The sequence below is a fragment of the Gymnogyps californianus genome, chromosome 1, assembly GCF_018139145.2.
Source record: "Gymnogyps californianus isolate 813 chromosome 1, ASM1813914v2, whole genome shotgun sequence".
NCBI lineage: Eukaryota > Metazoa > Chordata > Aves > Accipitriformes > Cathartidae > Gymnogyps > Gymnogyps californianus.
In genome coordinates this window covers 93,792,256-93,815,217 of record NC_059471.1, presented here as the reverse complement: position 1 = coordinate 93,815,217, position 22,962 = coordinate 93,792,256, and the positions used below count along the sequence as shown (strand labels likewise).

General features: G+C 43.3%; 1 protein-coding gene across 1 annotated transcript; it reads left to right on the top strand.

Annotated features, from left to right (window-relative positions):
• The first annotated feature begins 3,533 nt into the window (after positions 1 to 3,533).
• DYNLT3 (dynein light chain Tctex-type 3) lies at positions 3,534 to 11,291 on the top strand. Its single transcript, XM_050896849.1, has 5 exons — positions 3,534 to 3,585; positions 4,873 to 4,914; positions 6,777 to 6,900; positions 7,883 to 7,960; positions 9,072 to 11,291. Exons 1-5 carry the CDS (start codon positions 3,556 to 3,558, stop codon positions 9,146 to 9,148), a joined length of 351 nt encoding a protein of 116 aa, XP_050752806.1. The 5' UTR covers positions 3,534 to 3,555; the 3' UTR covers positions 9,149 to 11,291.
• Positions 11,292 to 22,962: the final 11,671 nt, after the last annotated feature.

Genomic DNA, 22,962 nt, shown 5'->3' with positions numbered 1-22,962 from the left:
GATCCTTCCTCCAGCATCTGGCCACACGTAGCTTAGGAACTAAGTCAGAAAAATTAAATACCAGAATTCTACTGATTTTGTATTTAACAGTTTAAGGTAGATGTGAAGATTTTAAAAGTTTATGACATTTTAAAGGAAAAAGTGAGAAAGGAGGCATAGTATTTTAGCTGCATTGGTATTCACATTTTTTACTGCCCCTGCTCAAGCAGTGGAGGATCTGCACAGCCTGCACAGACTGCCACCTCTCCAGTATGCCAAATCCTCTTCAAATATTTGCTTTTTAATCAACAAATTATTTGAGCTGCTCTGTTTATTCTCTGTCTTTTTAAGAGCTCCTGTTCTGCATTTGAATGATGAAAGCCTACAGCTTTCAGCATTTTTTGCATTTCCTATTACAATTCACAGAACTAATTATACTGCCAACCATTTGCATTTGCCAGTTTACAATTCACAGTAGTGTAATAAAGAATTAAGCAATGTTATCAGGTAACTCCCCTTGAAAAGAAGTGTTCTGGCTCCTTGTTACAATTTAGCATTGCTCTTGTGAAATCAGTAATAGCATCGGTCATTCTCAGGAAAAAATAGGAAAAATATTGGTGATTTGGGTTACTGAAATTAGATAAAAAGTGGATCTGTTAGGAAAAGAAGGAAAATAACCACTCAACAGTTGTGAAAGTTGAATAAATGTAAGTCTAAAACTACCTCAAAAGATGATTTAATATCTCCTCCTTTCTAAAGGCTAGCTGGATGCCTGGCAGATGTTATCTAATGTGTTATTGATCCAGCGAAGGCGATTCCAAACCAGGTGTGCTTCAGTGCTTTATTACTCTCATACTTGGATTCTTTTTTCCTAACATTTAACATAAATCTCCCTGAGTTCAAATTAAAGCCATTATTTCTTGTCCTACCTTTCATCATACACTGGCCTGTTAACCACCTTTTTCAGTAAATCGCTACACAGTCAGAGACATCTACAAGGAAGACTGGGCAAGGGTTATAAAACAAATGCAGTTCCTTCACAAATCACATTTGCTAAGCTTCCTTTCAGTCTTGCTGCCTTCAGGAAGAATTACTTTTCTGTCTCTGTCCTGCCATCACACTGGGCTGAGAGTTACATTTGATGCCTGATCAACACCAAGCAGAACAACATAACTGCCTTCTGTGCCCTTCATTGTATTCTTCGATATATTTAGTTATTTATAACATCATACTTGGGCAGCACTACTGCCTAGACAATTAGTCCCCATTTTGTATTTGTGCATTTGATGTCCTGGTTTTACAGATAGTACTTTATCTTTTTTATGAAATTTCTTCTTGTTGATTTCTCCAACCTATTCAATATTTTAAATTTTGATCCTGTCATTCAATGTGCTTGTAACTCCTTTCAACATGCTGTCATTAAAAAGCTTTTATAAGCACTATTTTTAGTCCATGATTCTAGTTATTGTGACTAATACTGATTAGCTCTTGGGGCAAAAACCCACCCATCTTCTTGCGTATATTCCTCCTACTTTGATAACCCTTTATTAGGAATGATTGGTTACTTTTTCCCTAGATGATATGTTCTTATGCGGGAGAGCATAAAAAGACATTTACTACAAAATAACACACCTACTATTTATTTCCTCTTCATCCATTAAACCAGCTATCCTACCAAAGAATAAAATCAGATTATTTGACATACACTCTTGACAAATCTGTGTTGGCTGTTCATGGGTGATGCTGGGTGTTTATTTGTAAACACTTCCTGGATTAATATTGTTTTGTCATTGTTATTTTTTGAATGGCTCTCTGGATGTTGAGCTGAGCCTGATGGACTCAGAATTTCCTCAGACCTCCTGCTCTCCTCCTATCTGTAGAGGGTAGGGGGGGAGGAAGGACAGGTAATTTTTTTGCATTAGGGCCTACACACACTCAACGGTCATTCAGGAACCCTCTCTGTTTTCCATGGAATTCACTGAGATAATTGTTGCTAATGTTTCAAGGAATGTGTTTCTTTGAGTATTTCTAAACAGAACTGAAAAATAGTCTAGAAACTATTCTCATTTGGTAGTATACTGCATCCAAAGATACAGATGTAAAGATGCATGATCTCTGAAAATACAGAGAATAAAAAATGCACAGGATCCAAGGGTAAGTTATTTTAGCACTGTTAGCTTTGTCTACAGGATGCCAAAGCATATAAAACACATGCTTCCACTAGCTTTTATTTCTTTAAAAATTAACATGCCATTTTATCCCTAGCTTAGCCCGCGAAAATACTGCAGAGGTCACAACACAAAAGATTTTATACTGAAGGAGATTTTGTTTCACGTGTTTTCCTATGACTACATCCATCTGCGCTTGCTCATAAAGATCTGCTCTTAAAGAGGTTTAGTCTTCGTGTTTGGTCTTCTCCTACTAGAGCCATTTTAAACATGAAAGCTAGTTTGAGAGCAAGAGAATATAAAAATGTTTAGCTCTGCTTCCCCCTGTACTTTCATGTTTTTCAGACAGAGTTTTTCCAGTGAGTGTACAATTAACACTGAGCAAGAGACCCTTGTGTAAGGTAAGCGTATATCTGTCCAACCATATGCCACCAAAACTGAAACTAGAACTGAAGGCAGCCTTGGTCCTCTCTCGTGTTCAGTCTGGTTTAGAAAGACCAGACACCACAGGATGTAAATCTACACAAGACCTTCCCTCGAAATATTAATAATACCCCCCCCCCCCCCACAGCATTTGAAAATTCTGCATTGTTTTGTACTAGGTGCCTGTTTCCCAGGCAACTTCAGACAGGGAGAAAACATCTGACGTATTTTTATATATAAGTATTGAGTCAAATAAAACTCGGGGTCAATTCTTTACAATACAGCGGAATTAAAAGAACCTGAAATTGCAATTTGCCATTATTAAAATCTAATGGCAACTTTTTGTCAGATAATCGACACAGATTCATTCAGAAACAGAGCGAAAAAAAGGCGGGGGACAGACGGCAGGGGTATTACCAGTCCTCTGGAGGAACCGCTCCTGTATGAATGCTGTATGTCCAGCAAAGGGCAGATATACACCAATAAAGTCACAAATAAATACTTCACGGCTTTTATGCGGGCCTGTAAACACCAGGTCGCAGTACCTGGTGCAGGGCTGCCTCGGCACTGCCGAAAGCTGGCAAAGGGCACCGAGGGGCGGCATGCCCCGCCGGCGCTGCACCTGCCGCAGCGGGAGGCGGCGGAGCGGCCCCAGCGCTGCACAGCAGCGGCCGCCTCGCCAGCCCGAGTGCCTGGAGGTGCTTATTGCCCGCCCGGCTGGGCTCCCAGGGCAGGCAGTCGCTCCTTTCCTTTTCGGCTCGGCACGGCACGGCCGGCTCCAGGTACCCGCCGGCCCGCGGAGACCCAGCCTCCCCTACTCTCCGCCCCAGAGCAGGCTCCTGCACGGCGGCCCGGGCGCCCCCCGCCGCCTGCCGGCCGCTGCCGCAGGAGGCCCCGCCCGGCCGGCCCGGCCCGGCGGAGGCGGAGCCGCGCAGGACTCGCAGCCGCCGCCGCTGCCGGAACAGCCGCCGCCCGCGCCGGGGCCATGGAGGAGTTTCACCCCCACAACGACGAGGTAGGGGCCGCCGCCCTCCGACGGGGCGGGGGGCTGTGCCCGGGCGGGGTGGGGGGCCCTCCGCCAGCCAGCCAGCCCGCCCGCCCCCGGGCACCGCGGTGCCTCCGTCGCTCCGGGGGGAGCCGGCCGAGAGCCCGGCGGGCAGCGCTGCCGGGGCCGCTGCCCCTGCCCTGGCCGGGACAGGCAGGTTGAAGGCTGTAGTTGTGCGGGTGGGCTGTGCGGGGGAGAAGTCCCGTTCCCCGTCCTTCGGGCACCCCCGGGGCCCGTGCAACAGCTGGCGGCCCCCCTCGGGGCGGAACGGGGTTTCCCGGTGCGGGCTGGGGGCCTGGCCCAGCCCTCGGCCTGCCTGGGGCTTCAGTTAGCCTGTTTCGGTTCTGGGAGCTAAAAGTTCCTGCAAGGGGAAGTGGGAGCGGTGTTCGGGGGTGCTGCCGCCCGCCGTGGTGCTGTCAGTCTGCGGCCATTTTTCTGATGTCACCCCTGGGAAAAAACCACAAGAAGTGCTGGGCCCGGTCTGTGCTGCAGGCGGATCCCTGCCAGCCAGAACTGAGGAGCCTTTCCCTCCCCAGGGGGCCTTAGCCACCAGTTTTCATTAAAAAAAAAAAAAAAACAAAACCAAAACTCTCGTTGGAACGTTATTGTCCTTGAGGTTTGTGTCCATGCCCAAGTGTTTGAAATTCATGGCTATGAAGAAGCAGATGGCACAATGGCATGTGCCGTGTTTCCTTTGGAAACCAATCTAAACGATGGCAAGTAGGAATGAGCGGAAAACAGGAGGAATGAAAACTTGCAAGCTTTTTCTGTGCTTGAGAAAGTTACTTGGGTAAGCTAATGACTATGGAAACCAGTCTCTTTGATACTAGGATTGCAAAACCTTGTGTTACCATTTGGCAGCAAGATGTAACCCACGGGTTAGTGAGTCTGTGACTCCAGTAAAAACCCGGATTAAGACCCAGAGGAAAAGATTTACCATTTAACTTTTTGTCTTGGAGAATATTCCCATGACAAGCATAGACAGTGGTGGAATTTAATCTTTACAGAAAGTGTAAATTGAACTTGTTTCCAAGCTCGCTGAGGCCTGAGATTTTTGGACCCACTCAAATGTGACTAGCAAAACAATACTAAATAATGTATGTGTGGTGCTGGGGAAAAAAGTAAGACTTTAGAGTTATCCTAACAGACTACACAATGCAAATAACCAGACACGGGGCCTGATCATTACGTGTTACTTAGAGTAAAACTGCATCATTTGTTTACTTTTCTATCAGAAATAATTATTTTTTATTACAGATGATCTTCAATGCTGATGAGGCCCACAACATAGTTAAGGAGGTAGGTTTTAGCTGACAGCTGTATTTCAAAGAAATTCTTTACCTTAACCTTGCACTACAGTGAAAGCAGTTACTTTCATTGACCATCCCAGATAAATAATACTTTCATATAAGATTGAATTTATATCAAATAAAGATGGAGTTTAATTTGGAGCTGCTTTAAGCTTCATCTAATTGCTGTCTTCAACTACCTAAAGAGGAGAAGGTAGATGAGAGAAGAGAGAGCCAGAATTTGCATTACAGTGGAAGGACAAGGGGCAGCAGTCACAAGTCGCAAGTTACAAGAGTAGTTAATCACTAGAGAGGTCACAGAGAGAGCTTATGGAGTCTCCATCCTTAGAGATTTTTAAAACTTGACTGGACAAGGCCTTAAGCTACGTGATCAAACTTGGAAGTTAGCCTTGGCTTGAGCAGGAGGTTGCACTACATAAACTCGTTATTCTAGCAATGCTTTTGAAAAACAATTTTTACAGAAAAAGAGCAGGCTGAAAGTGAGTAGCCTGATGGTCTAAATTAAATACCTAGTAACTGGAAAGTGATTAATGAAGAGCCTGTGGCATACAGAGGCTGTCAGGTTTTGCAGGGAAATAGCATTTTGAGAAAGGAATTCCTAGAGGGGCTCTGCAGGTCCTTTCCCACCTGCCCTGTCAGGAAGGGAGAGGGCTGCACTTTTAGAACTGCACCAGTACACAACAGCAAGCTCTTGGATGTCAGATAAACAACAATTCAACCCTTTATATAACTGTCCCTGCCTTGAAAGGCTAAACACAGTATGACGGAATCTCCAGACACTGGGAGTAAAGCCAAGCGTTTCTGCCTCTGATTGAAAGCTTAACCAGAGCTGAGGAGCTCTAGCACTGGGTATGTTTCTGGAAGGACCAAAATCCCCGCAGGATGATCTTGTCCCTCTTCTGTCTTCTGTTCTGTTTTGTGAATGTTTGTTTCCATTCAGTCCTTTGTGCGGCTTTATACACTGTGATCACAACTAATTGGGCTTTTTAAGATCTGGGGCACAAGTCTCTTACACAGCCTGTTAGTGGGTGATTAGTGCGTGGGATTCATCTTACTTAATCAGAGGAGAACATAGTTTTATTTCAGTTACCTTTTCCAGGTGTGCATTTCTTAACCGAATTTCTCAATTTTAAGAAGTATCCGTCAGCACATAATTCTGAATTTTTTAGGAGTAGAGAATGCAGTTTAAGAGTTACAGTTAGAGAGAAGGCTTTCTCTGTTCAATCATTTTAAGTTTAAGCAAGGGTTGGCCAATCTGTAGCTGTGGGAGAACATGCAGTTTTCAAGCCGTTCAGATATTTCTTGTGCTGCAAGATATGACCCTTGAGTATCTCTCACTGTCATATCTTCCTCGTCTTTTAAGCTGGGCTATGCATTTCACTGCTGTCACTCTAGCTCTGAAGATTTTGCTATATTCCTCGCAGGCTCGGAAAGGTTGGCCAGCCCAAGCTGACATTATTGATTTGAGTAGTACCATTTCCATTACAGTAGCTTCTGAAAGCCAACCTGGAGTAGGCAGTCATTAGGAACAGTGGGATGTGTTAGCGTCTTCACTGGAAAATAGATCCATTCACTTAACTTGGTACTTAAAGCATATGGCTAAGGTCTTTCCTACAAGAAAGGTTCGGTCAGAGCCTCATTTTTCTCCATGTAATAATGTGGTAAATATGTACTAAAAATAAGTTTCCAAGAAGGCTCATTTTACTTCCCATTCAGCAACTGATACCTGATGAGCTCAAGTGATTTAAAGTAATCCAATTGCCAGATAAAATTCCTCAGATTATGCGAGACATTTTAAACCTCTACATTTTGAAGTATGTTTACTGTAACTTTTTCTTTTCTCTGTTTTAGTGCATAGAAGGTGTTTTAGGCAAGGCAGATTATAATCACAACAAAGTCAACCAGTGGACTGCTGCTATAGTAGAACAGTCGCTGACACATCTGGTAAAACTCGGAAAAACATATAAGTACATCGGTAAGTACAAGCAGTCATACTTTTACCACATACAATTACAATAAATAATTGCTGAAAGGTTCATTTGAATGTAGTGCTATAGTCAATAGAAAGTTTTAAACTGTAAACAAAGCAGAGCATATACCTGAACTCTTCTGTTATATAGATTTTTAGTAATACCTGTGGTAAAACTGTGGCAGTTTCACCTGGGCTAAGCATGCTAGCAGCACTTAGCACAGAAGATGACGTTACACAGTCTTTCCTGACTGTTAAGCAATCCCAAAACAATTATATCAACTTTTTGGTATCAGTTCAGGAAATAATTGCTTGTCTTAAATAAAATTTTCAGTAGGATTAAGCTTCCTATAAATACAGGCATTTGAAAGACTTTAGTCCTGCACGCTAAGTCGTGTCCCATTATATTTGTCTGCATATCTGTGGAAGGGAAATGGAAATAAGGAGAAGTTTAACCCACTTTGGTCCTTTTGTGGAGTGTTGATGTAATTGCAAGTGTTTGCACTCTGTTTTGAAAGTCTTGGATTCAGATTGTCACTGGTTTTATGACTGTTGCAGGTCAGTCTAGAAATGCTGCATGTTACTAGAGTGTGATTTCAGAGAGCAGTCAACCAGTACTTTTGGGAAACAACTCTCATCAAGCGCAACTTCTGCTGTACCTGTGAGGACAGCACTTGCAATCTGGTTCTGAGGTGCACATGACACAAGCCGTATCTAAGTAGTTTAAAAGATAAAAACCATAATCCTATTAGCAAGCATTTTGTTAAAGCCGATGTCTTTATGCGAGTAAAAATAATCATGAAATGAATAGCAAGTTCTTGAGGAAAATACTGGGGGCGAGAGGGTTGTCAAGAGAGGTTTTGACTTAGCTGAATGCCACCTGCCAGCCATTTGACAACGTAATGCAGGCTTGAGTTCAGAAGTACTGAATGATTCACCTCTTCTGCTTTAATAATTAATTCCTTGATTTTATGACTATATCTTGCAGTAACCTGTGCAGTGATGCAGAGGAGTGGAGCTGGTCTTCACACAGCAAGCTCGTGCTTCTGGGATACCACAACTGATGGTAAGTTTCCTCACTCAAATTAAAAATTTGTAGTAAAAGAAATGTTACTTATTGCTCAGTTGTAATAGTTAGGTTAAACATTTTCAAGAGTGATTGTAGAAGCAGTAGCTTCCAGGATTAGGTGCTTGTTTACAATCCCAGCAGAAATATTTTGTTAGCAGTCAGTGCCTTCATTAAGAGCGATTGCTTTGTAAATTATGAGAAGCAGGAGTAGAAACACCTTCATTCTGAAACAAGAGTCAAAACATTTAATCCTTGTCAGTAACCATAGATCAGTTGAAGAGGTAGTAAAATGTTGCTCGCAGTAAATGCAAGTGGGTAGTCCTAAACATATCTGCCTGCCTGCTGTAAGGGGACAGCGCTGCTTTGGAGGAGAACAGAACTTGGTAAAAAACAGAAACAGTTTGACTAACAGTGTGTGTTTCAGTTGCTTAACTGAGGCAGGCTTTGGATGCGTTTTATTGCTTCTAAATTAGTTCTGAATGCATTTTTTCCCAGGTTCAGAGTATCATGGGGAAACAAGATTAAAACAGTCTTCTGTCTGTCACAGACTCAGAAAGGTCTTTTTAGAAGAGGGTACCAAGATTTAACTTTAAAATAGAGATGGCATTAGAAAGTCAACCAAGGTTAAAAAAAAATAAAATCATAAAATGAAGTTAAGTAAACAAGTACAGTTTAATCTTCATGTTTCCTTGGCTTGTAAGGCATTGATACATTGATACAATAGAAGAGGAACAATTGCAGAAAGTAAATACACTAGAATGTATTTGATCCAGTCTATTTTCTGATTTCTTGTCTGATTATCTTGCCAATTTCAGTATGAGATTTTCAAGGATTTTTGCAAGTCCAGCTTTTAAAGAGAGATACTGAAATTGTGTTTTCCTGGAAACTGTCTTAAGCATACAAGGCTCATGTTAGGTAGTAAACAATGTACCAGTTAATGAAAATGTTTTGAGGAGTGTAATCTATTTATAGCCAAGATGACATAATAGTACTTACCTTAAATCACAGCTGAATTATTGATACTAATTTGACGTAATTTACACTGCGATAAAGTGAATGTAGTAAAGATACTGGCATTCTATTTTTATTTTGTAATAATCTTTTCTAGGAACCTGCACAGTGAGATGGGAAAACCGAACAATGAACTGCATTGTCAATGTGTTTGCTGTTGCTATTATCCTGTAGCTGACTGGAAGATAAATATAAGCAACACCGAAGCCTTTAAAAAAAAAAAAAAAATCATCCAAACACATGGCTAAATATTTCAAACCATTATTTGTTTTTGTATGAGGAGCATACAGAAGTTCTCTACAGAGAGCATACAGTCTAAGCCAGTTCTTATAGATTAATTATCTGAAAGCTAGCAAAAAATTTAAATTATATATATGTATCTATCTGAAGAGAAAGTTTTAGTAATGTAAATATTCAGAAGCATGTTAATGAGAAGATGCCACGAAGATCAATACAATTTATATCAAAGCTAATATCAAAGATACTTTATTCAAGAGGAACAAAACACATCAAATCAAAGGAAAGGTCAAAGGGCGAGCAAGAGCTCTCAGGATTATGGTGCATTTGCGAACAAATTATGAACACAATTCAGAGTGGATATACTGTAAACAATACTGGTGCTTCATGTTTGACTAAACAAAGCTAACTGTCACATTGAATGCTGGTGCTTATGAAATTGCATGAGCATCACACTTCGGTCAAGCATGAACATTTACATTGAAATTAAACCCAGTTAAGCTTTTCCCCTGGAGGCAGAGGATGACTTCACTGGGACAAAGGTGAACTATACCTAGTCCTAGCAAAATTCTAATTTATCTTCAGAATGAAGAACATAATATGTGTTATCGATTCAGGGAAACATGCTGGGGATCAGACATCAGCCCTTAATTCATAGTTTATAAATCTGAAAACGTTCTGAAGGTACTTAAATTTGATTTTATTCCACGATTGTGGAATTTGTGACAAGCACTTTATTGATTCCTTGTGCAGTAGCCAGGAGCTGGGGCAATAAGACTGGACCCACATTACTCCAAGCAGGATTAAAGTGTTCGGAGAGAAGGCACACACATTTCTAGAGGCTCTTGTTAGCTTTGAAAGCATTTACCTTAAAGCAACATATCTGTTCTTTATAGGAGTGTTTCCTATGTTCTCTAAGTCTAGAATTGGATCTCAGTCCTATGAAATAATACAGTTAAGTTTTAAGCACTAAGAATTCCCCTCCTGTAAAGATTTATGCAAGTTCTTAACTTTGCTCATCTGATGAGTCTTAACTTGAAATATTCCACGTGGAAGAAGAGCATTTGCACACACGCAAGTATTTGCTGGATTGGGGCCTACATTTTAATGCACAAATTATATGATAAAGAGATGTATCAATACCAAAAATGCCTAAATGATTGCTGCCACTAAGTGGCAGTTACATTAAGTTGTTTTCTCAGATGCTGCTTAAGGATAGAATTTGTTCTTTATTACTGCATGTCTTTGGAAGAGACTGGTAACTACCCAACAGCTACCGTAAGGCTGTTTTGGATTTTAACAAATGAATATTAAAGCACTGTAACGCAGTTTTGTTTGGGTTTTTTTTCAGATAACTGACTATTAGGGCATGTAGCAAGTGTCCCATACAAAGAACAAGCTAAAAACCATTTCATTGCTTAAATTGTGTATACATACAGCTAGTATGAGACTACAGAAGGAACGCCTGTACGTGTAATTCACAATACCATTCAAAATCTCTTGTATTGCAGACAAATAGAGTTCCGCTTTTACCTAAGCGCAAGTAAAATTAATACTGTAATATTGCATTTGCCTAACAGGCAAGTGTAGCGTGAAGATGTATGTGTATGTTGTACTGACCTTCAAATGTGTAATAATTTAACATTATTTGGGTTAGGATGGCAATTTCTGAACTAGGTGCGAGCGTCCAAGAGCTGAGTTGTGGAACTGACAAAAATGCAGTAGTTTCACTGATATTTGGGATTGTGCAAAGTGAAAAAATAAGTGGGGTAGCAACTGGAAGAAGGTTTGGTACAATCGATACAGTTTAAGAAGTGGGTGAGTAAAAATAGCAGTGGCTGTTATCCCCCTTTAATGGGCATTCAGGTGCCATGGTCAGAAGAAATATTCCAAATAGCCACTTGTAATCTCATTTGGTATTTTTGCTTTACTTGAAAACAAGATGCACTGAGTAAGACTATCAGTTTAATGAGGCTTGGTGAAGGTTCTGCTGCAGGAAAAACCTAGAAAATACTGCTTAATTGTAAGACTGCTTCATTTTTCTTTCTACCAAAAAAAATAAAGTTTTGCCTTAGTTGTATTTTTGCCTCATGTTCGTGATCAATATAAATAGGAACTGAGGAAAATATTCCTCTTACTTTCCTTCAGTTGTATACAATAGTGAGAACTTGGGAAATTTATTGAAGTTACGTGTGCATTTTAGAGACGAGACCTCGTCAAAGGCTAGTTCTCAGACTTGGCCTAATTTCTTACACCTCTTGTCTACTCAGACCTCTTCCTCTTACTGCTTGTCTTGATGATACAAATTAAAGGTTTTGTTGCTCCAGAAAGATTATTATGAAATGCTGGGAAAAATATTTTCATTCTGCATCATATCCCAGTGAATTTAACTTCTTTCCCATCTTTCCATTCCCCATCCTCTGTGGGTACAAACAGCTACTTGTATTCAATGTAACTCTCAAAATGCTGACCACCACCACTTGCTTTTCCAAGTAGTTTCTTTTCAAGGATAAAACTATGGATTGCAGAATATGAGAATGCACAACATTTCAATAGTGTTTTCTATCAATATAATGTTGTCTTAGTTGTTACAGTCGGGGGCTGAGTTATTGTTAACAATGGGGGTCTTATTAATGGCACAGAAGAGTTTGCATTAAGGCATAGTCCATATATACGGAGCTATATGTTCGTATGTATGATTTCATGATAAAAGACAGCTGTTGTTCCTCCCATACAGAGAGGTGTATAAGAATTTTGTTATCTAAATGGAGGAGTGTGAAATGGAAAGTAAGGGAGCAGATTCATTACTTTCCTTTCTGTTGCCTGCCATACGTCCGTCAGTAACTGTCACCTTTCTAATGACTGTCTTCCTATTATACTCAACTTGATGAAGGAAATCTGGGTATGTTCAATTTAGATTCATGCAATCTAAAGCACTTCACAGAAGCCACTGAAATCCCAGCTTGTAGTTAGCCTATTTAGAGTTAGACATGAATGTCAGAGCACTGATATTTTAAATACACCATAAAAGAGAACATTAACTACTGGTAGCCTATATGCATTAGTACAGTAGCTGCCATATAAAGAAAACAGGGTTTTGTTCTAATACAGGCAGCAGATCCTGTAATGAACAATTCTTACCTGATTATTGGGATGCACTGTGCTGCCTCCTGGACAACCTGACCAGGTCGTTTTGTTCCCATTTAATTCAGAGAGGGATTTTTTAGCACAGTCACGGTGTCACACAAGCACGGAGCCAGACTCAGCCCCCCATCAGAATATCCTGAGCCAGGAAGTTCTGCCTGTGTGTCTGCAGGACACTCCCAGCTCAAAGCCAGCAGCAGTTTGTCTCTCGGGGAGTACCTCAGCTCAGATGTGCTATTCTGCAAATGTGGCAATAAACCCAGTTGCAAAGCGGCTCCAGAGCTATGCAGTCATGTTTACATTGTGTTGCATGTGAGCTGCTCTAGCCCGTTGGGTCTATGCCAGGTAAGGGGTCTGTGGACATTGGCTTGTAGCTGGAACAGTTTCTCTCTTCCCCCCACAATGGAAGGCAGGCTGCAGCCAAACACCGCGTGCCCACCAAGGGAGGTTTTTCTACTCCAATGAGTCTAAATCACTATCGAGTACCTGGAGGTTTGAGCTCATATGTTCCAGCAAGCATCTGTTTTTGAACACAGGAAACATACTGTGACAGCAGCTTTATTTGTTACGTAAAAGTTTTCTAAAAAGGAACAGAGTAGTGCTAGAGTGACAGCTACAAACACCCTTGTAACTCCCATCCCACCGTCTAACCTAAAATGACTTGAGAAGGAGAATCAGGGTTACAGAAACACACCTCACTGGTCATGATGGTTTGTGTCAGGCGCTTAAGGTTACTCTTTCATGCAAAGAAGCTATGGGGGCCACATAGCACAAGTGCATGAAGGAAAAGACAAAGGCAAGTTTTGTAGTGACACTACCATTTTAAATAGACGGTTTTACCATAGCTGTAAATTAATTACAGAGTTTGTAATCTATGCTTACGTAGCTTCACAGTGTAGAGACCACACAGAGTTCAGAGTCAAAGCCATTAAAATCCCCCATCCACAGGGGAAGGTGGCGAGATGGACTAGCTGCCTCAGCTGCAAGAAACTCAAATTTCTAGTTAGCAGGTTCTCCTCCTCATAGGCCTATATTGGATATAATTAGAATAATTTCTGAACAGCACCTCCTGAATCAGAAACATCATCATATCTGCAAAACCCTCATCATAAGGTGTAAACAGCTTAGGAAGAAATTAAACCTTCTCTGCTATCTGTTCTTGTAGAGTTTACTGAAGTTTTTGAGGCAGCCTTTATTCAGTGCTTGTTCATGACCACCTGGGTAAAATTAGAGGTTGGGGGACAGGGGGATGAATGAAATGAAGTCCTTGTTTGACAAAAACAAGGGTGATCTTTCTATATATACCCTGTCACACACACATATATTATACATGTATTTATAGGTATGTTCATCCCTTCTATTTATCCACTTCCCTCACAATTTTGAGTCATACACAGATAATTTTGTTCATTTAGAATTTCAGCTCTTGTTGCTTATTTCCACTTTAGCAATGTCTAGGTATCAAAACAAGGGCTCCAACAACGTTCGTACAAACAAATATCCTAGCCAGAGACAATACAATTTAGCATTTAGATATTAGCCAGCAGAAGTGAGAGGGCTAGGTAACAGCAAGGGTATAACTGCCTTTATTGGTACTCACAGCACTCTGCTTGAGGCCGTCACGACTTTATTGAATCTCAGGCAGTAACTCTGGGGGCTTGTTTTCTGGTGGTCTTCTACAGTGACTGTTGAAACTGGTCTGACCAAATCACACAAGGATCTACTGCAGAGTTTCGAGTGACGACATTTGTTAGTTTGAAATGTCTTCAAAAATATGTAAGGACCTCACAGATCAGTGCTGTAATAGCTATATAGTGTTCACATCTGAGTTGAATGTTTTAGGAAATTAATCTTAGACAAACTGTAACCACGGTTGTAGCTAGATGGTCTGCTAATGTGAACAAATTATAGTTGCCTATTTCGTGGCACTCATTATAGGTCCCCTGAACGATAATTGAAATGATTGTTTGTAGGGAACAACTTTGCAAAAGCTAGCTTTGGAAGGGAAGATACTCAGTAGTTTTAATTTAAGGTTTAGATCCATATCAATTGAGGCTTAGGGATCAGTGCTGAGATGTTCCAAGCTCATCTCTTTGTACCGTTGCTTTGACATCTTAAGCAAACTTATGCAGTTGCCTCGGGGCGCTTTTTTGTGCAAAATTTTGGCTTCGTTTGAGTAGCAACTGGTAAATACGTGCTTTCGAGTTTGGGCTTCATGAATTGCTCCACAGGAAGCAAACACAAACCTCTCTGAACATGCAGCCCTGCTGCCGCTGGGGGGGGATATAGCAAGCGCCTGTGCCGCCTTTCACTTAACTCACCTGGGCAATACAGTCTTGGCAAGTCGGGGTTCAGCCGAGACTGGACGTGCCCGCCCTGGGCCTCGGGTGCTTACTCGAAGCTGCCATCCCGGACCGACTTCCCAGTTGTTACAGCAGCTTCACGGTAGTAAATACTGAGCTGGCTGCGTTAGAGCTTGAGCACACACTGGCTGCCTGCACCTCCGGATTTCAAGGCAGGCACAGCCATCCCAGCCGCTGGTATTCAGGATTTTGCAAGTCTGTGGGTGCCATGCTTCTGCAAGGGAGCCAGGGCGGCGCGGCCCCCTCACGGCTCCGGGCACTGCGGGGCCGGGGCCGGGTCGAGGGCCGAAGCCGGCAGCAGGTGGCGCCGCGGGAGGACGCGGCCGAGCTCCCCGCAGCGCCCCCGCCCCGCTCGGGCTCCCGTCAGGGGACGGGCTGTCCCCTCGCCGTCCTGTGGAAAGGCGCAGCCGCCGGGCCCGGGGAGAGCCGTCCCCGGGCGGCTGCCCCGTGTGCGGGGCCTGTACCGCTGCGGCGGGTGGCGGCGGGGCAGCACGCCCACAGCCGGCGGCAAGCCCACCAGCGGTCGGGACGGGGGGGTCGGCCTGGCCCGGCGCTGCCCGGCGGTGGCTCGGGCGGGAGCGCGGGCAGGGCCCGGGGCCGAGCGGCCGAAGCTGCCCTGGCTCCCCCGGCCGGCCGGTCACGGCCCGGGCGCCCCCGCCGCGGAGGAAGGAGAGCGCGGCCTGGTCGGGTTTGGCTGCGGGTGGGAAAGGGCCCCTCGGAAGGGGTAGGAGACACCGCTCCCGGGATGAGCGCTACCCCGCTCGCCTGCGTTTCACAGCACCCGTTACAAAAGCCCGGTGCTTCCCTGCCTGGGGAGCTGGTTGGCAGCTGCTGCCAAGGGGGCTGGCCTGACGGAGACACCGGGGCCCGGGCTCAGTGCCGCTCTGGGCAGCGAGGAACTGCGAAAAGGAGAGGTGGCGGGAGAGCAGTCGAACACAGTCACTGGCATGGGAAACGGCCAAGGGGGAAATACCCCAACTGTAGTCTTAAAAGTAGGAGTAATAACACATAGCAGTGACTTTCTTACAAAACAGCGTGGGGCACTTACGGTTATGCCATTCCTCTTGAAACGTATGTTTTCTGTGAAATTGTCGTAGCCTCCAGGAAACATGAGGCGGCAAACTGTCTGTCATTGCTAGCTGACAGATACCCCACAGACGCTCTTCTTACTTCCCTACTGGGAATTCGGGAGTTACAGCAGCGGCAGCAGCTGTGAGCTGTGTATGTGACAATCACCCGCCCATCTGCTGACTTTGGTTATTTTTGTATTCGATGTTGGGCCTCATAAAACTAAGCTTTTTTGTATGCATACTTAACTATATATATGACATACTTTTAATTTCAGTGCTGCTACTATTAAAAATACTTTCTCTTGAGATGAGACATGGGACTGCCATTCATGTATTAGACCACAACAGCAGTGATATCTGTTGATACTCAGCAGATGTTGGAGAATTAAAAATAGAATTGGTGTTATATATTGCCAGCCTCCTTCATTCACCCACTGGAGCTGGTGAAGGGGCTGTACAATCTCGTAAAAATTTGCATGATGTTTTCTCTTTTGTAAGCCAAACTTGAAATGGAGAAAAGCAAAGAAGAGAGGCAGTGTGAAGGGGCATGGAGAACACCAACAGCTGAAACAGAAACTTAAGAAAGAATAGAGAGCTCCAGATTTATTTTTTATTTTCCACATAGGTAGATGATTTAAATGAGAGGGAAACTCCAACTCATAGGACCAACCCTGAAATGCAGCTGAATTTACAAAACCTGGTCTCCATCTCCCCCTTTTTCAGTAATCCATTCATTCCCTCAGCTCCTATCTCATTTCTTTAGGAAAACAGATTAAAAAAATAAACCTAGCTTGGAAACCTAGCTTAAGAATTGCTCAAACAGTAGCTGCTGGAATGTGTGATCCTGGTTCTCCATAGTAGTAGTAGTAGAAGTAGTAGTAGTAGTGTTATAATGATGTTATTATTACTGCATCACCTAGAAGCACTAAGTTGGGAACAATGCCCCACTACGCTGGATGTTATTCAAACATGAAAGAAAAGCCCAGCTACTGTCTGAAAGCTGTTCAGTTTGACTGCAAAGAGAATACTGCAATGGATGGACACAGGCAGTCCTAGGAACACAAAGAAGCAATATTAGCCACCCCAAAACCAGCGGTCCTAGAGAGGAATTTGAGTCCAACAGTTGCCTCAAGATGAGGACAGAGATGAAGATCTCCGAGGAAGGTCGTGGCTGAGCATGTTGGTGCTGATTGATATGTCAAGGACAACAACAACAGAGGGCTAGGGATCTGCCTACTAGAAACTTTAGTCACAGCATTTTGACAGTTGCACTGAGTTGGACAGGAGAAGGTGTAAGATGAAAATAGGAGCAGTGGCAATTGTATAAAATATTTTTTCAGTTATAGACGGAAGAGAAGAAGGGCTGGTAGTTATATTAGCAAGAAATTGTTTTGATTAGTTTTTTAAAAGATGAGAGTATTCTTGGGTTGGGTGGAGAACAAGACAAATGAGGTGAGAGGTTCCCTTTGCAGCTTGTGTGGCATTTACAAGATATGCAAAGGCCAGTCCTGGGCAACCTTTCCCACTGACACTTTCCTCAGCAGAGGTAAATACCTGTTCCGCACGAGCGGTTTGCTAGCTCGCCCCGGCAGTGTTTTCTCTGCTGATACAGCTTCCTTGTGCGGTTACAAAATGCAAAAGCTGTCCCATTAGCTGGCGATAAACAGTGTTTTTGTCCACTGGTAGGGGGAGAAGGGAAAGGCCCAGCATCTTGAAATAAATTAAATGGCTGTGAACATTAGCTAAATAAGGAGGGAACATCTGTTACTTCTAAAGGGGAAGTGGCCATCTTAATGGGTTACAGGTTAGTCTTTGCAAATGACTTGAAAGTAACACGAGGACTTTCATAATTTTCTTGGTTTGGGGGCTAGTTTCTGTTGCTTGCATAAATGCAAGTGTACCTGTTAAATTTTCCTAGTGGCAAGTTGCCTGTATCTATCACCCCCTGACTAAATCTGAGAAATGCATATTTTTTTTGCAGCATAACAATTGGGGGATGCTGTTTTTCCTATCCAGCCTCACAAGCCAAGACTTACACAGTGGCTTTCATCATCTCCCTCCCTGATTACTACTGTTCCCTTTCTGCCAGCCTCAAGATCCCCTCCCCAAATGTTGCGACAGAGATCTTATCTCTAATCTGTCACTGATACCTGTATCCTGCTAACTTACAGTTAACCACCCCACCACCCTGGAAGTTTTAGGGTGTACAGGTTCCTACAGAGGGAGTCAGTGCATAAAGGGCTTAAATGGGATGTTGTCTTCTTGCAGGCTGTCAACAAGGAATGCTGGCAAATGCTCTAAATATACTAATGTGTTGGCCCTGTAATGCAATGCTCAGGCCGACACTCGTATCACTACCGTTATCCTGGAGGAGAGCTGTTATTCAGAGCGGTTGCTTGGGGGAAAGCTGCTGGTACGCCCCAGGCAGTGATGTGAGGGCACACGCATACAAACCTGCAGTCCCCAAATGGTCACTTCATTCATTACGACGGCTGTTACAGTGATACCAGCTGAACGTCTGACAGATTAATGCAAATAAAGGCATTGGGGCATTCATTAAATTACCAACAACGACTAACTTGAGGCAAGATTCCCTGGGTATGTTTGCAACATGGGCTTTGCTGCCTGCCTCAGAGGGTGTGAAATGGCAGGGAGAGGGCTCACTTCCAGCTGCAGCAGTAACTGTGGCAGAGACTATAATCTTTAGAGGTTTCCTGTAAAGTGAATGCGAAGTAATATTAGGTAACTGAGCATCAGTTAGTCCTCTGTAAGCAGTATTTCATTGCAACTTGTGTCGCTGTCCTTTACACACTGTTCTTATCATTATTTGTTTTGGCTTGTAGCGTTAGGTCTTTGCTATTGAGTGCTTAATTTATGCATGTGAGATGGACAACAGTGATGGACAATGATCCACATATTTACTTAACCATTTGCAGCCCTATTACAGTGAGAGTATTTAATAAATTGTTAACAGATGAGAGGAACTTTCATAATTTTGAGGCAGAAGTTAGCTGCTGACAGTCTACAGGGCCCTTTTCCTGTCTCCTCAGGGGGATTGGCTCTAGAAAGTGTTTCTCACAGTTGGTTTGTCAGTCTTTGCTGATTATTTCCTTGCTGCTGTCTGAGCAAGGTTAAGGTCTCAGAGGGCTCATGTGAATTTGCCACCTGAAAACAGGCTTGAGCTAGCATTGGTTGTCACAGATGAAAGGGAAGTACGAGAAAAAGGCAGAGAGGGCAATAAAACCACAGCAGCAACTGTCTTCATTAGCTGTTCATGGGAGTTTGCCCAGCCTTGGGTCATCCTGCAGGGATATTCACTTATGCCCTGGCTGCATGGGGATGCAGGGTAGAAATCTCATCGGTCTAGAAGGGTGGAGAGTCTGTGATATGAAACTGGACGCTTGCTGTGCCAAAATGCCCTGCTATTAACACCGGTATTGACAGCTACATTTTGGCCTGTTAACTGCAAAGAGATGATGGCAATTGCCCTGTCTCAGTTCTTCCCTATGCCATTTCTGCACCCAGGAAAATTCCACCTGAATTTTCTCAGTGCTCTCCATCATTCAAAGAGAAACCTTACAGAGGCGCAGTGCAGACCCTGGACTTTTGCGTGGTCCAGTCTAACCCACAGAAGTGTAAAAAGACAAAACCGGCATAAGAAGCATCTACACTTCACTTCAAAGGTGACTCGACCAAAGATGTCTCTGCAATCTGTTTGTCCTGAAGGCTGTAAAACTCATGGTGAGTGGTATTTGCATATTTTCTGGTCTTAACACCAGTTGACCTACAAGTACAAAAAAAATCAACCAAAGAATTATTTGCAGGGCACTTGGCTTTGTAAATTGTTTCCAGAATTATAAAGCATCAGTTCCAAGGGAGAGAGATGCTCTGACTCCCCCTTGGCTGGCCTTTCCCTCCTTCCCTATACGATAATGCTCAGCAAGGTGGGTGGGTATTTGGGGAGGAGTGAGTTTTTTGGCTATATTTCCCTCATTTCTGAACAATGCAAATGAAATATAAGGTCAAACGCAGGTATGTTTTACAGGATAAAAGTACATAATTTGACCCACACATGCTGAAATATTAGAACAGAGCAGCTCATAAATTTTCTTCATCGTAGAATTTAAAATAAAAATCATTAAGCAGGGGGAGAGAATATTACAGGAAGGGACTGAAATAGTCTGTTTGGGCAATGCAGAGGTGGCTACAGCACTGGTCTGTTTGTAGTGACAGGGGAGGTTGCAGCTGAATCATGTTACGCGAGACACGCGCTGCGCTGGCTGGAGCTGGGAGCAAAGCCCTTGTGCCTCTCCCTGCGCTTGCAGTGGGCACAAGCACTTGCAAAATTGGCAAAAAGATTGTGGGAGCTGGAGATTTTCGGGAAACTTGCAGAGCTGGGGAGCAGGAAGGAGTGGGTGAGTGAAGGGGTGACAGCAGCAATTGGTAGAAGAGGATGGTCGGAGAGAAATCGGTGGTAGGTGGGTGGGCAGAGATGCATCAGTTAGCCAGGCAGAAGAGTACCAGTGGGCAGGGAGGAAATGGGGTTAGTGGAGGTGCAAAACAGGGCTAGAAAGCATTTGTAAGCTTTCAGTAAGTCTCTCAACGCTTTTCCACTCTACTGTAATTAATTTTGCTGCTAGTCTGCGCTGGTTTGTGTGTGGTGAATGTAAATGAGACCAGTGGGTTGCTAAGGTCTGTATGAAATGCAAAAACGAATGTGTGGTTCATGACAAATAACTACTCTGGCTTGTGTCTGTGGAACTGACACTGTCGTGCACAGTCAGACATGAGGATCTTGATCCTGCCAACGCTTATACCATTAGCATCTTAATGTATGCTCCTAACTTCCTTTGAGTGTATATACCTATGTGTTTGAGGTGTCAGGGCTTACAACTGGCTATGAATTCTACAAAGAACTCATTGAAAGATGAAAAAATAAAAACAGTCAACATTAATTTGCTAAGAACACTCCAAAATAGAGCAGGATCCTGAGAAAAAGTGCTGTAATGAGTCCCTAACATTATTTCTTCTTTGTTCAAAAGTACCTTGTGTTTCACAGGCAGCTTTTTGTTTGTTTTTCTGTTTCTAATTTGGTTTAACCCACCATTTGAGGACTGAGAGGCAGAAAGTCCGCACCCAGCAGAGAAAGTCTTACAAGACAGAAAAGAGGAAGACATATTTTGCAACCAGGGTGGTTTCCCCCTGGGACATGCCTGATGGTGAACAGGCGGAATAGCATTTTTATTGTAGGTTATAATTTAGGAAAACTTGGATTTCATTTGCCCATGTGCACACTTTGCAAGTACGTACCAGGAAAGGAAGGAGGACTAGATGAGGCCCAGTACATGTCGAGGTCTCACTTGAATATATTATCTGAATATGGCCAGGTACCATGCCCCCTCCAAAGCCCCCTTCCAGTTTCCAAAATCAAGATGAGGCCAATGGAAACCAGAGCTGCCCAGCACCCCGGAGGTTCAGGGTCTTTAACTGTAAGACTAACTACAGTGAACTGGAGATCACGGATATCGATGAATTAATTAACTGCTTATTTCAGATGACTTCATATGGGAAGATGGAGAAAATATTATATAAGAAGGGAAGGAAAACATGCTGAGCTGAGGCCATAAGTGAGACCAACTTTTCTCTTCAGTCACTTTGAATTGAACTCGTAATTGCTTCCATTAGTTGAAGCAGTTATTTTAATAATCCAACAACTGCCTTTTCTTGCCATCAGCAGACCATTTTTCATTTGAATAGGGAATTGGTGGAACTGGGTGGAACGACAGATCAGACATCAGTCCACTTTGTAAACTCAGGTACAGCATGAGTTCAACAGTGCGTGTCACACAGACTGCGCTCCTGTCTCTACTGATGGTGTCAGGAGTGCTAAGAGGTTCTTACCTCTTTTAGAGTCATCTCTGCAGATGAGGCAGAGATAGGACCAAAGGTTGCTGTTAAAGGACAGCCTTAATGGGAGAGCTGCTCGTAGTATTCAGATCCCACTGGAAGTGGGGACAACTCTGGAGGGTGCCCAGAGACCCTGGCAAGCGTGGGCAGTGGCAGAGCCCTGCCTGAGCAAGCACAATAGCTGATTTACTTCGGCACCCAGCAAATAAGGAGCTTAGTAAAGACGGGAGGAAGAGTGTTGTGGTGGCAATTGACTCTCGTCAATGAAACATGGAGCTCCCTCAAGTCCTGCCTTCAACCATTCACTGCCACTCCCCTCGTGCTGCTTCCCCTCGCTGTCCACAGAAGCAACCTTGAGACGTTCCTGCCTTTCAGAAAACCTTCAGTCAGCAATTTGACAGCAAAAGAATCAGTTTATTGTGAAAGTGATCCCTTCCCCTGTCCCCAAGAGAGGAAATCTCCAAACACACAGAAGGTGGAAATTTTCAGCGAGAGGCCCAGCCGATAGCAATGGTCAAATTCCAAGCAGTGGCATTTGGCCACAAAAGAGGACTGTCCTTTAAGCTCACCTGTAGCCCGCTGTCCTCGCCTTCTCTTCCGGGTGAATGAGGAGCACTGTGTGACCTGCCTGGGAAGCAGCGGTGGTGTCGCAGCCACAACTGTCTAAGAATTTAACACAGGCATGGGCTTTATATCTGATGTAAGTGTTGTAAAAGATGTTTTATTAAGAAAAGGTCTGTGTCTAAGGTGGCTCACCAGTTAAACCATTGATTTGGGGAACTTCCATAGACCAGGCAAGCATTTGGAGGAAGGGCTTTACTTCTTTACCACCCAAGAAGACAGCAGCATTGACTTAAAACAGTAACACTGACATCCCTCTGTGCTTTGCTGAAGAGTAGGGAGGACTCAAGCTAGTTTGTTTCTTACGTTTTTATTTCAGTGCTATCCATTTCGCTCATGTATCCTAGATTTTAAAAAAGCTTCATATTCAGATCATGACTGATAATGCATGGCTTGCTATTTTAGCAGGATTTAATACAACAAACTTTTGAAAGAAACTGAGAAGCTCTCACGTGCTTATTCTTTCATAAGTTTTAGGAAGACAGTGATTTATTAATAAGCACAGTATTCCTTTTTCTGAGTTCGAGGTGACAAACAACCCCTGGCACAAGTGTGCAGCAGGTCGGGGAGTGTCATTACAACTGGCTGAGTAAGGAAAGATCCCTGGAGTTTTAAGAACAATCATGGCAATGTTTAGAGAATTAAT